The sequence below is a fragment of the Acomys minous genome, assembly GCF_964271855.1.
Source record: "Acomys minous genome assembly, chromosome: 16".
NCBI classification, from domain to species: domain Eukaryota; kingdom Metazoa; phylum Chordata; class Mammalia; order Rodentia; family Muridae; genus Acomys; species Acomys minous.
In genome coordinates this window covers 69,349,196-69,363,650 of record NC_140498.1, presented here as the reverse complement: position 1 = coordinate 69,363,650, position 14,455 = coordinate 69,349,196, and the positions used below count along the sequence as shown (strand labels likewise).

At 55.2% G+C, this 14,455-nt stretch overlaps 1 protein-coding gene across 1 annotated transcript; it reads left to right on the top strand.

Annotated features, from left to right (window-relative positions):
• Window positions 1-311: 311 nt before the first annotated feature.
• Window positions 312-12,996, top strand: MAFK (MAF bZIP transcription factor K). Its single transcript, XM_084761379.1, has 3 exons — window positions 312-521; window positions 9,633-9,712; window positions 10,553-12,996. Exons 2-3 carry the CDS (start codon window positions 9,677-9,679, stop codon window positions 10,985-10,987), a joined length of 471 nt encoding a protein of 156 aa, XP_084617505.1. The 5' UTR covers window positions 312-521; window positions 9,633-9,676; the 3' UTR covers window positions 10,988-12,996.
• The last annotated feature ends 1,459 nt before the right edge of the window (window positions 12,997-14,455 follow it).

Sequence of the window (14,455 nt, the reverse complement as noted above, 5' to 3'; positions counted from 1 at the left end):
CACCCCTGGGTGTGCGTCACGCTTGCCTGCCATCCCTCACCTTGGGAAAGTAGCATTGACCCTGTCCCGGGTGTGCTGGAGATGGACAGGGCCACGGGCGTCGGGGGGTTGGGGGGGTTCAGCATCGAGACAACTGCACGTGGAAAGATCTAGGTGGAGCCAGGGACTAGGGCAGCGAGGGGCGTGGCCACCAGGGGCGTGGCGCCGACGGGCGCCCAGAGAAGGCGTGGTTGTAGCTAGAGAAGAGGCGTGAGTAACAGGGGCGTGATCAGATAAGGGGCGTGGTCATCGCGGGGGCGGGGCGGTGACGCGCCTCGACGCGCGATCCCGGAAGCGGTGTCAGTACTGGGGAGCCGGTGGCGGGCGGCGGGCGGCGAGGACTTGTTGTTCTTCGCCGAGTCGGAGCGTGGAGTCCGGAGCGCGCAGGCGGAGGCGGCGACTGCGGGGAGCGTGAGAGCAGAAGCGCGCGTGGAGTGCGAGTCCACTAGGAGCCGCCGCGCCCGGCCCCGCGCGCGACCCGGGTGAGTTGAGGGGCTTCGGGTACTGGATAGGGAGACCCCGAATTCGCGCACCTGCGGGAGGCGCACCCCGAAGGCCGCGGGCCCAGCCTGGGCCTCGAGCACGTGCCACGCGGGACCTGGCTCAGGGCCCAAGCGGGGCCAGCCACGTGCGGGAGAGGCACCCGGGAGCCGTGCGCACCTGGCCACTTCCGTCGGCCTAGGACCCCCCCACCCACCCCCCAATCTCCCAGCCGCGACCCCGCAAGGGCCTAGGTAACTGGTGTCACTTTTTAATCAGCTGACCGGCCAGCGGTGCCGGATGTGGAAGCTGTGGGTGGGGACCGAGGCAGGTGACCGTCCTGGCCAGCCTATTGCTTCCGCCACTTTCTTCAGGTGTGGTCGGGGGGGGGGGGGGGGCCAAGGTCTCTTCCAACTCCAAAGTGTGAGGTTCCCTTGTAGGGTGAGCGCATGGGTGTGTTAAGAGTGTGAGGCGCGAAATCTAGCAAATTATAGGTGAAGGACGCCTCCTGGGTCCTAGGTGCCTGATTTAAGTAAGGTCCCTTTGGGAGAGAGACTCCTCTTCTGGCATCCTTACACTCGGAGATGGCAGTCATCCCAGCCTCCCAGAACTTGCCCTGTTCACAGGCAGTCGGTATTTGGGAGGCCAGGCAGCTTGGTGCTCTTGTTTCTTTTGTGAAGTTACGCTGTGCCTTGCTTTTCACACAGCCCTTACAGCTAACACAGATGCGCTTTAACAATTCCCCACCAATTGTCAGACAGGCACTCTCAGCCTTCTCTTGTCCCAAAAACCTAGTGAATGCCACAGCTGGTTGTTAATTCAGCCTTTCCCTTTCTGTGGAATCATCAAAATCAGCTTTGGGACCCCCCCACCCTACCCCCCACCCCCACCCCCGGGTTTGGCCCTGCTGAGGTCTTACTGTGACCACGTTCCTGAAAGGTAGGTGGTGGCATGCACGTGGGTACTGTGATGCCTCAAGCTGGTATTTTCAAGTCTGGTGGTGTAGCACCAAGGAGCTTCTTTAAAAGGTGTTGATCTAAAGCTGTTATGTTATGGTAGTGCGTGCCTGTAATCCCAGCACTCTGAGGTCTTGAGTTCGAGGTCATCTAAGACTACATAGCTAGTTCAAGACCAACCTCAGTTACATAGAGAGACACAGTCACAAAAACCCACACCAAAACAAAATAGTATGAATCTAAGCGTGTGGACAGAGTCAGGAAAGCTGTGGATAAGGTAGGACACACCTATAGCCCGTCGTCAGCACCCACTGATGACGACAAAAGCCTTCCTCTCTACTTAGATAAATCAACAGGAGACATGTTGAGTTTGACCTTGGTAAAGGAAATGAATCTAATGTTATAACTTAAAAGTAAACTCCTTGTGACTCCAAAATAAAACATTTATTAGAGGGGAAAAGACAAAACAAAACAAAAAACACACCAGACTTGGCTGGAGCGCGCTCCTGTCTTGTTCTTGAGCTGAGCTGGGCTTGCAAGGCCATGTTCCAAGTTCAAGGCTGTGTACTTTCCAGGTAGTTGCTAAAAATGGGAGTTGGACAGAGGGTCCTGGGAAGCCGTGCTCCTCGGAGAGTCGGCTCTTTCTGTGCCCCAGCCCTTTCTCTAGCACCCAGAAGGCTTCTGGTGAGTCTTTTCCGGTCATTCTGTCCCTGGGACCCTCAGTTTTGAGTCCCGGGCTCTGTCGGCCCAGGATTTGTTTACCGTCCCCGGCAACTCTTTTTTTTCGCGCAGTCTAGACCAAGAAGTTGTGTCTGCTTCTGCCCTGGCTGTTCCGAGTCTAAAGGTTTCTTGGAGCCAGTTCTCTGGATCCCGGGTCTAGTCCACACGGGAAATGGAAATCAGGCCAGCTGGGAGGATTCTCTGTGTGGCTGATCTCTGGAGCTATAAACAGTGACTCATTCTCCCGCCCCACCCTCCCTGTCCCCCGTTCCTCCGGGAAGATGCCTGGTCACTCCGTATTTACTTTTGCTTTTTATAAGTCACACATGTGTTATGTTTCCTCTTTCCTTGCAGTTGCAGGGAACTGAAAGTGTTATCTGGAAATCCGTAGAATTTCACAGAGGTAGACCTGAACCCCAGGGATTGTGCACCACACTACCTGGTGGGGGTGGGGGTGGGGGTGCCAGGGATACTACAGCCTATGCTGCTTGATGGCTTGGCCTGAGGTCAGAGGTCAAGGTTAGAGGCTAGGCGTGTCTCCCGACCCCCCCCCCCATGTCTGATGACACACCTGCCAGCTCTTCCTAGGGGCCATCTAGTATGGCTTCCTTTCCTGTCTGAGTCCCTGCCTCAGTCTGTAAAGTAGACCCTTTTTAGTGCCTTCCTACCCTGAGGGAGCTGGTGTTTGGAACACAAGTCCTCTGCCTGACAGGAGCTTGTTATGCAGCGAAGCTGCTGAAAGAAAATTCTAGAGCCAGGTCTAGGCCCAGGGAAAATGCCGGCTCCCTGAAGAGAGCAGTTAGGAGGGCTTTGTGGAGGAAGTGGAAGTCGAGGGTGGGGTGGAGACCCCTCCCCCCACATCCACCACAGCCAGGAGCACACATCAGCCAGAGAAGGAAGCTCAGAAGGGAACCCCAAGATCTGTGCTAGCTGTAGCTCTAAATTTGAGACACCAAGATCAGAGTTGGATATCTGTTACACCAAGGCTACAGCCCAGAGAGAAGCTAGGCCATGTTTGAGACTGGGTAGGTCAAGAGCCGGCTCTGTAATTCCAGCACGTGGGAGGTTGAGGCAGGAGAAGGCCAGTTCTAAGCTAGCCCGGGCTATGTGAGACCCCGTTTAAAACAAACTAACAGGTCTGGAGAGATAACTCAATGATGCGCTTGCTTGAGCCCACACAAACAGGTTAGATGTGGTAGTACACTCTGTTATCCCACCGTTGGTGAGGTAGAGACAGGAGGATCGTTGAGGCCTTCTTGTCAGCTAGCCTAACCTTTTATGGTTGGTTCCAGGCCACTGAAGGACCCTGTTTCAAAAAAAATAAGGTATGGCCAGTGAGATGGCTCAGGTGGTAAAGGTGCTTGCCATCAAGCCTGAGGACCCAAGTTCAAATCCCCAAGACCTGCATCTTGGAAGGGGAAACCTGACTTCCACAAATTATCCTCTGACCTTCTCATCCACTTTGGCAAGTGTGCACCTGCACTCTCACGCTTTTTTCTCCCTGTCTCCCTCTTTCTCTCTTTCTCCTTACAGAAACTAGGCTGGCCTCAAACTCCTAGAGATCAACCTGTCTCTGGGGCCCAAATGCTGATATTAAAGTTGTGCATCACTATATCTAGCATGCATGTAATTTTTAAAAGTTAAAAGGGGTTGGGGGCCAGAGAGAAGGGCTGGAGAGATGGCTCAGATGTTAAGAGCACTGGCTGTTCTTCCAAAGGTCCTGAGTTCAATTCCCAGCAACCACATGGTGGCTCACCACTATCTATAATGAGATCTGATACCCTCTTCTGGCCTGCAGGTGTACATGCAGGCAGAGCACTGTATACATAAAAAAAGAAAAATTAAAAGGAAAAAAATAAGCTAGATGGGAGGTGGTGCCGCACGCCTTTAATCCCAGCACTGGGGAGGCAGAGGCAGGCAGATCTAGTTTGAGGCCAGCCTGGTCTAGAGAGTGAGTTCCAGGACAGCCAGGGCTACACAGAGAAACCCTGTTTCAAAAACAAACAAACAAACAACCCACAAAACAACAACCAAACCCCCAAAACACAAGGTAAACAACCTGAGAAAAGACACACACACACACACACACACACACACACACACACACACACACACACACACACACACACACCCGGCCGTGGCTGTTTCCAGGGGACATCCCCAGTGAGACTTGAAGGTTAAAAGGTGGCTGAAACCCTAGGACCACCTGGTGGCAGAGAGGACCACTCAGCCCATCAAGGGGGTTGGGGGTTTGGGGATGGGGGCGGGGCGGGGGGAGGTCTGAGTTAGAGACAGAAGGAGAGCAGCCACATGCAGCCTTGAAGCTGCTTGAATCACCTCTGCGTAGACCTGGGATGACACAGCTTCCCGAGATTGCAAACGCAAGGTGACCAGACGTCCTCTAGGCCAGGCAGACAGTTGTGGCTTATGGGAGGGCAGCCAGCCAGCCAGAGCTGGGCGGAGGTGCCCAGCGCTGTGAGAGGACAGCGTGGTGAAATCTAGTGGTCCACAGAGGTAGGAGCTCATTTGACCAGCTGTGGTGTGGTTCTTAAGCATGTGCCCACTGGGTGCTGGGGGTGTGTCAGCCCCATGGACCCTCGGGGTCCTGGAAAGGGTACTTGGCTCCGTGGACTTGTGAGAGGCTCCCAAGCAGAGGTCGCCTCATTGTTAGTGGCTTTAGGCTCTGTGGCTCGCAGCTGTCAGCGTGCTATGTGCTGTCTGGGAGCTTGAACTTGTTGCATTGGACAGAATGGGTTTCTCATCATCCTCATTGCCCACCCTGCTCCCTTTCCCCATTTTGGGGGACCAGGAACCTGAAGAGCACACATCCTTGTCAGCTGGGTTGGGGGGTGCAGGAGCCGCAGCTGCCATCACCCTGTGGGACAGGGGTATCATTCAGAACCCTCAGGTTGTTGACACAGTCGCAGCAGAGATGGGTGGTCCGGGTTACATGTGCCCTCAGGGACCATGGAGACCCTTGGAGAATGTGGGACCTTCCCTTTTGTCCCGTCAAAGGCCTGGCAGCAAGGTCCCCAGGGTTCCCTGTCGACTTCTCCTTTAGCCCTAGACATGGTCCTTGCTATGTGCTGGGTGCCAGGAAGGGGTGCAGGGAGGCAGGCCTGAGGCTGTAAATGCCCCCAGGAGTGCACTCAGGGCAGCAGGGGGCTGAAGGACAGCTACTGGGGTGTGAAAGCAGGATGGGAGATGCTATGCCTGGCTCGCTTTCTCTCGGAGAAGGACAGTCTACTAGTGCCCGGACTACCTGCTGTCCCTGCGTAGCAGGCTGGGTTCCCACGCTCTGTAGTGTGCCTCCTCGCTCTTTATGCCTCTTCTACCCCAGTCCATCCTCAAATAGAAGGGCTGGCCGCCCTGTCCCCTGATGGCTGTGTTCTGAACTGCCACCCAGGACCCCTGCCTTGACTCGTACTTTTAAATCTCTTGGTGGCTTTTCAAGTTGTAAAAGGCAACAGGAAATCTACTTGTTGGTTGAATGACGGGAAGGGGTAAAGCAGCTTTTCTGGTGGGTTCCTGTGGCTCAGCAAGGAGGCCTTGAGGCTCCCCTGAGAGTTCACGGCTTACAGCAGCCATTAAGAATAGTTGACTTGCTGTGCGGTGGTGGCGCATGCCTTTAATCCCAGCACTCGGGAGGCAGAGGCAGATGGATCTCTCTGTGAGTTTGAGGCCAGCCTGGTCTACAAAGTGAGTGCAGGACAGCCAAGGCTACGTAGAGAAACCCTGTCTCGAAAAAAAGCAAAAAGCAAACAAAAAAAGAGTGGTTGATTTGCTGGGCGGTGGTGGCCCATGCCTTTAATCCCAGCACCCGGAGGCAGAAGCAGGTGGATCTCTGAATTCCAGGCCAGCCTGGTCTACAGAGCGAGTTCTAGGACAGCCAGGGACACACAGAAGAAGCCTTGTTTGGAGGGAGGAAAAAAAGAGTAGTTGATTTATTTTTGTTTAGAGACAGGTTATCTAGTAGCCCAATCAGACCACAGATGACCTTGAACTCCTGATCATCCTGCCTCTACCTCCCCGGTGCGGTGATGACAGGCGTGGCTGCTTTAACAACAACAACAATAATAACTACCATAATAACAATAGTTACATTTTATATTAATATAAGATAATATTAATATATCATTATTCGTGTTATTGAGGCAGGATTTCCCCCATGTAGCCCAGGCTGCCTTTGACCTTGCAGCGAGTCTCTTGCCCTAGTCCCAAGCTCTGTGAACCACGTGGTTCAGTGTTCTGAGATCACATTTGTCTTAACAGAAATCTGTCACAAATTCAGGGCACTGGTGCTGGGGCAAGCCTCGGTACCAGAGACTTAGATTGCTTTAAGTCCTAGGGTCCGGTCTGCCCCTAGCACCACAGGAGACCCCCAAACAACACAGTCCCCCCTTCACGGTCCTTGGTTTTGTTTTTTTTTAATGGTTTGTGGATGGATGCATACATTAGGCGCACACTCTGCTGTTGAACTACATCCCTGCTTTTTACTTTGAGGCAGTGTTGTTCCGGCTGACCTTGAATGCACTCTGTAACTCAGGCCAGCCTTGAACTTGTGATCCTTCAGGCCTAGCTTGACCTTTGATGGGTAGGTTGGGACTGTACCCATGTGCTTGGTGTATTTGGGGCAGAGATGCTATCCTAGCCACACACTGAGTTGCTGAAAATCTCTGTCCCCTGGATCGTCCCCCCGTGATTAACACCAGGCAGAAGGGCACATCTCTGACCCAGGGCCAATGTGGGCCTCACCTTTCACCTGGACAGACTTGTACAATGTTGGCCATGCAGGATGGGACTGAGTTATCCTGACAGACAGGAGGTCCAGGTGGCCCTGCTGAGCATGGTTCCAGGAGCAGGCGCCTAGCTGGGGCAGGGTAGGCGTAGGTAAACACATTTAGCTCAGTATGTGTGTACCCAGGACTCCTGAGTTGGGGCTTCTCAGCCAATATCACCGGCCATCTCTGGGGCCTTTCTCTTTTTCTGAGGAAGTGACCCTGAACATTGAGAGGGGTTGGCATCTGTCCATGGCTCCTCAGCCTCACATGGTGTCATCTTTAAGCCAGCTGAGAACTGATGACAAGTCTCTGAACTCAGACCCCAGCAGGAGCCCATGAAATGGGTATTCATGGAAAGAGCCAGGAAGGGCGCCCCCCCCCCCCCCCCCCCCCGTCCTGCTGGCCAGGTGGCCTCCATCCGGGGTCATGGGGTCACCTGGGGGCGAGCCCCTGCCCCTGTGCACATCCTGGCCACCTGGGTGTCGCAGCACCACCATCACGGGAGTGGAAAGAGTCCTGCCCCAGGCTGGGCCCTGGCCCACACATCTCTCTCTGCACGCCATGGGGTCTGAGTTGAGTCCCCTTTCTTCCCCGGCACCTTCCTTTTCCGCTGGCAGTGGCCCCTGGGGCCCGTGAGCATGCGGGTGGGAGGGGTGTCCTTGTGTGGGAATGTGAGCCGGCTCTGTAAACAGCCTGTGACTCACCACATAGCTATGTCACTGACGCTGGGGTTGCAAGTTGGAAGAGATGCCCAGCTCCTCCTCCCTGCATAACAGGGAAAACTTTCTCAGGGCCCCCGAGGCTCCTAGGCGCCTGACTCAGTTCGCAGTGGAGCTACAGAAGCCTGCGGACTTCTCTTGTGCCACTGTAACCCAGCTAGGGCTGGAGGTGATGTGTGGATGCGTACGTACGTTGCCCAGATCCCCATGTGATCTCTTATCACTATTAGATCACCCCCACCGCCTCTAGTCCAGCTCAGGGACTGTGTCAGGCGCATGGTGCTTTCCTGAGCCTCCTGGCCCTGCCCCTGCCCTGCTCTACCTACTGCCATTGCCCCTGAGAGTGACCAGTGATGTCACCAGGGTGCCGGGTGTCTACTGCCAGAGTCAATGCCTTGTGTCTCGCTGATGGCTTCCTGGCAGTAAGGGTGGTGGGCAATGGAGACGGGACCCCCTCCCCCCTGCATCAGCAGTAGGATTGCAAGGTTAGAGAGATGGTCCCTGAAGGTCTCATGTCTGTGAGGGGAGGGGACAGTGGAGGTTACCCACTGTCTTGTTCATGCCTGTCCTCCATACCTTCCTTTGTGTGATTCCCCTGATGTCCCTCGTTCTGTGCCCATCTTTGCTTTGAAATAGAAGAGGTGGGGGTGTGTCCCACCAAAAGCTGCCCCTGTCCCTCTTGCCCCTTCCCCAGTTGTCAGGGAATGAATGGGTTTTTGTTTACTGCCTGAGCACCTCGTGTTGTCTTTCCACACAGGCTTGACCCACAAGTCCCGAATGCTTTTGGGCTTCTCTGTTGCCATGGCGACTGTGGGGGGTTGGCTACATCCCAAGGTCGCCATGGCAACTATCAGAGGGGAATCATGCTTGGGATGCTTTGGCTGGCTTTTTCATGAATGATGAGGGTGTGTGACACAATGCAGACTGGAGAGTGAGAAGGGCGGGCAAGGGGGCTGGCGGGCTGGCCACGGGGACAAGTCCTGCCAGACAGCCTGGTAGCTCTGCCAGGTGGCCGTAGGTCTCTGGCTGGATCCTCTGAGCCCGCTTATCCACCCGTAGCCCCCACCCCACCCGTAGGGCGCTTGGCTTCACTGTGAGGGGCTGGGGTGGCCTGGGAGGACTGGTGATGTCACAGCTGCAGTGTCCTTCACAGCGGTAGGTGTCCCATGGGTGGCAGGAGGGCGGGGCTGGGGACGAGTGGCAGGTGCTCTGTACCCCCTCCGTCTTTGGGAGGTGAATGAGGTTTCGGGAAAGGGCCTTCCTTCTCCCTGGTGACTCAGGCTGAGACCGGAACACAGGAGCTCTTGCTTGTCCCAAGAGCTGGGTATTGCCGCTTAGAGAGCTGACTCTGTGGCTGGCAGGTCCCTCTGGTCTTGAGGATGCATGCAGCACCTCGTATCCCATGGTTGCTAATGTCTTGTCTGTGGTAAGGGGGGCATCTAGAGCAGGAAGCAACGTTGCTCGTGATGGGCAGTTTACTGAGCTGGATCAGGGACAGGATGGCAGCCCCCAGTGACCTAGGGGGTCCTGTCTGAAGCTGATGCTGGATCACGAGGAGTGGTTGGGTCTCACTTGCCCTGCTAGGCAGAGGCAGGCTGGCCAGGGTGCCTGCTCCAGATCGCTTAGGGCGGTGATTCTCAACCTGTGGGTTGCGACTCCCTGGGGAGGGGGTCAAACGACCCTTTCATTGGGCGGGAGGCGTCACCTAAGACCATCAGAAAACATACTACGACTCATTATAGTAGCAAAATTACAGTTATAAAGTAGCAATGAAAATAATTTTGTGGTTGGGCTCACCAAAACATGAGGAACTATATTAAAGAGACACAGCATTAGGAAGGTTGAGAACCACTGGCTTAAGGACCGGCCTACCCCGTTTCCAGGCAATGTCCTTAGGTCGCTAGGTCCTAACCCAGGCTGTTTCTGTGTCTTTCCAGCTACGATTTCCTGGTGGTTCCGTCCTGGTGACAGGGCCCGGGTTATGACGACTAATCCCAAGCCGAACAAAGCATTGAAGGTAAGGCGGGCTGAGCCAGCATGGGCTGTGACCGGCACTGTCCTGGCATGGCACAGGGACAACTGCCCTGGCAAACCCCTCTTTCACAGCACTGCCCTAGAAAATGAGGTCAGCTTTGTCCTCTGGAATTGGAGACGGATCCCAGAAGGAGAGGTGGGACAGTGACCCAGAAGAGCCGGGCCTGATACCCAGGGAGGTAGCTCACAGGTAGAGGGCGGTAGGGCAGCTGCAGAACAGATGCTAGCTACCCGGGGCTGTATCCACAGGCTCTTCCTCTGCCCAGACTTGTCCCCCGATGCCAGGTGGGCTGGGTGGCATCCCTTCTGCCAGCCTTCACTACCTGCCGGGTCTTCTTAGTCAGCTTCCTTGTCTCAGAGGCTCCTGAGTGCTGTGTGCTGGGCCCCTCGTGTGAGCCCTGACCAGCCAAATTCATGTTTTGTCCCAGTGGGTGGGTGTCAGGGAAGGGCAGGCCACCATGTCATCCTGTCCTTTACTTAAAGCGCTTGGCCAGAGCACTGAAGGGCAGGATCCCAGTACCACAGGTCGCTAGAAAGCTTTAGAAGTTGACAAAGACCTCATTTCTCCGGGGGAATGGCTGTCTGGGTTCTCCCTGTTCAAAGAGGGGTCATAGCAACAGCAGTGAGGCTGTTTGTGGGCACCCTGCCATGAGTGTAATCCTGCATCCCACGCTGTCACCATGGTGCAGAATAGGAGTACAGGGCAGGTGAGAGGCACTTCCGGGCCTTTGTTGTACCAGTCCCCAGCCTTTGGTGACTGTGTACCAGTCCCATGAGCCCCGTGTGCCCCCCTGTGCTGACCACTGCTCATGTGGTTCCTCAGGTCAAGAAGGAGGCGGGCGAGAACGCCCCTGTGCTTAGCGATGATGAGCTGGTGTCCATGTCCGTGCGGGAGCTGAACCAGCACCTGCGGGGGCTCACCAAGGAGGAGGTGACTCGGCTGAAGCAGCGGCGGCGGACACTCAAGAACCGGGGCTACGCGGCCAGCTGCCGCATCAAGCGCGTGACCCAGAAGGAGGAGCTGGAGCGCCAGCGCGTAGAGCTACAGCAAGAAGTAGAGAAGCTGGCCCGCGAGAACAGCAGCATGCGCCTGGAGCTGGATGCCCTGCGCTCCAAGTACGAGGCCCTGCAGACCTTCGCGCGCACCGTGGCCCGGGGTCCTGTCACACCCACCAAGGTGGCCACCACCAGTGTCATCACCATCGTCAAATCTGCTGAGCTCTCCTCCACCTCCGTGCCTTTCTCAGCTGCCTCCTAGTGTCTGCCGGGGCCGGGCGGGGCGCGGGCAGTGGCACAGCCCTCACGCCTATCCCGGGCTCCCTGGCACAGATTCCTCATGCCCACCTGCCTGCTGTGGACCCTGCGGGGCTGAGGGCAGGGACAGCAGGGGACAGGCAGATACAGGATAAAAGGGAGGCTCTCGTGAGCCAGTGCCACAGGCAATGCCCACTCACATTGCTCCTTCCCCCTGGGCTGTGTTTTTAGGAGCTGACAGGAACCACGTGGGCCAGGATGAACAACTCCAGGCCCCTGTGGCAGGGTGTGAGGACTTGTCTTCCACCTCTCTGGTGCCTGCCTGTCAGCGCCTTCAATGCTGTCCTCTCTACGGGCCTCCAGCTGGGGTGGAAACCATACTGACCCTTTCCGGGTTCTGGCCTTCTTGTCTTTGTCAGAGTGTGCTAGAGCCACACCCATGTCCTGGGGAACAGTTCACCTGCGGGGGCTAGTGCATGTGTTCCTGTGTGTCCACAGACTACAGACTGCCTTCACAGCCTGTGAAGACAGGAAGCCACTGGCCAGGCGGCCACACAGGAGAGCCTGTCCAGTATGTGTGCTGAGGGGCGCGTGGATGTCGTGGTATGTCCCTGGAAGCGGGGTGGGAGGTCCGTTAGGTAAGGAGGCTGCCCATGTGGTACAGGGGCCACCCTGTCCACAGAGCCAGCAAACAGCCGGGCTCGGGCTCTCTGGGGCTTGGCAGAGGGGAGCAGGGGAAGCCTAAGAGACGTTGAGGGATATGGAGGTGGCAGTTAAGATGTACCTTGTTGCAGGGGGTGAAGTGTGGGGGAGCGAGGTGGAGAAGGATGAGGTGGAGTCCTGGCAACCCAAGCCCAGGGGATGTGGGAGAGGCTGGAGGGGCATGGATTGGAGGAAGGGACAAAGGGTGCATCCAGAGGGCCTTGTGGACACATCGTGTGGGCAGGTCAGCTGGGGCCCAGGACGGACTATAGGCGCAGATGCTCTGCAACTTTGGTGCCCAGTTGTTACCTGCCTATTCTTCCTTCATAGAGTTCTGGGCCACTGGCCATCTGTGCTTTCTAATGAAGGGACTGGTTGTGTCATCCGGGCCCTGAGAAGTACGGTAGGCAGGGAGTGGGGCAGGTGAGCCACAGCCAGTCACGTAGTAAGCGCTGTCGGAACCATAGCCTTGGTAGGTAATCCATATTGGATATCAATAAGGACCATGGGATATTTAAAGAGAGAGAAGATATATATATATATATAATTATATACACATTTTATCGTACAGATTTTTCATAACAATTTTCTTTTCCAGTTTGATACTGTAGATCTTTATTAATGCAGAGTGGGTTGGACAATGGGGCGAGGAACGGAGGCCCAGGGTGCCAACAGCCTCCCCCGGTCTTTCTGTGGTGGCCCTAGGCATGCCGGGTCACTGGTAAAGCCAGGTGTCACACTAGGTGAGTGGTTACAGAGTGGGCTACAGTGGTAGGCAGGTGATCACCGTGTGGATGGCTGTCCAGTCCTGGCCTATGGTGGTCTCCTGGGCCAAGGCTCGGTACTCTTGGCCTCCAGGATAGGCAGGGCTCTCGATGCCACCTGGAGCACCTGTGCAGGGCACCTGCCTGGAGGGGGCTGGGAAGGGTGTGAGTGCGCCCCGTGGCTTTGTGTCACTGAAGTTTTCGTTGTCACAATTTAATATATGGATGTTTTTATTTAAGATAAAAGTGAGCTTTCTGTCTTGTTCCTCCGACTTCTCAAAGCAAGCTTTACTTTTTCAAAAGGCAACAGGGACATATGCTGACCGTGCAGAGGCCTGGCGTCCTCAGCCACCTGCCACTTGGCAGTTTCATTTCAATATTTATTTTCCTAAGCTTTCTCCCCCACGTCATAAATTATTGAGACGAGATCACAGACTGTTGGCTCCCTGCCTGCGCCCTGCCTCATGGCCACCACCTAATTTATTGCTGTACATGTCGCAGTGACTGCTTTTGTATCTTTGCAATAAAGAATTTCCTGTTTGAGATGCTTCCGGTGTATGAATGGTGATGTGGTTGGGAAGCCGGCATCCTGCCCCGCAGCCTGGGCTGGCCCTCCCCTGACGAGGCCTAGCTTTCTGCTCGGCACACCTGGGCCCTGCCCTGGCCGTCAGAATCCCAGCCTGGTCTCCTGAGATGCAGGGTCTACCACCAAGTGACACCTTCCAGCTGTACTCCTGGCTCACCCGCAGATACATCCTTGAGTGTCCAGGTTATGCTGGCCAGAGGCCTCTGCTGGCCAGTGCAACTTCTGCCTTATAGTTGGGAGCCTCAGGGACATGACCCATCCCTTCCTTGTAGGGTGGGCCATATCACCTGCTTGCTCCCCACCCCCACCCCTGAGCAATGTTGGGAGGAATGTCGGATGAAACCACAAGACACAGCAGGAGAGGCAGGATCTAAGTGGAGCACAGAGCAATGCTCAGTGAAGCTAACAATGTTCTAAGAAGTCTGACTACAGCTGGGGATAGCTCAGGTGGTTTGCTAAAGTGCTTGCTTTGCAAGCACAGGGACCTGGGTTCAATCCCTAGAAACCACACAAGTGTTAGAGAGGCAGAGATCTCTGGGGCTCATGGGCCAGTCATCCGATTCTACTTGATGAGTTTCAAGACAAACAATCTCTTGCCAGGCTAGATTTCTCTACACCAGACCTCGGAATCTCCTGGCCCCAGTATATAGCCTACCTCTCTCGTCCCTAAGTGGCAACCAGCCTCTGGACAGACAGGCTATAAAAAGAGGCCCTGTCCACTCACGTTGCATAGCCACATGAGGTCCACTCCACAGTGTAGACCACTTCAGGTTTTACTTGGGCCACCCCACACATGGTGACCCAAGGTTAGGATAAGTGCAAAACGGCAGAGGCCCTTCAGGGTGACTCATACTTGGTAAGTCCCAGTAGTTAAGGAGGATGAGGTATGGGTCTAGATCATTCCAAGTGTGTGGTCAGCCTTGGCTACATAGTTCCAGGCCAGCCTAAGCTACAAAGTTAAGATTCTCAAGGAGTGGGGGCTAGTGTGGTAACTCCGTTGAAGTGCCTACCATGTAAACTGGAGGACCTGAGTTCAGATTCCCTAACACCGACATAAAGAACTGTCGTGTGTGTGAGCCCAGCAACTGTAGGGGGAAACAGGCAGAAGCTGAGGCTCACTGGCTAGCAAGGCTAGCCAAATGATGAAGCTCTGTGCTCAGTATGAAATCCCATCTCACGGGCCATGGTAGCATGAGCCTTTAATCTCAGCACTCGGGAGGCAGAAGCAGGTGGATCGCTGTGAGTTCGAGGCCAGCCTGGTCTACAAAGCGAGTCCAGGACAGCCAAGGATACACAGAGAAACCCTGTCTCGAGAAAAAAAAAAAAGAAAGAAAGAAAGAAAGAAAGTGGAAAATAACTAAGGAAGGCACCCAGCACCGACCTCCAGCCTCCTTATGAATATGTACACACAAGCATGCAC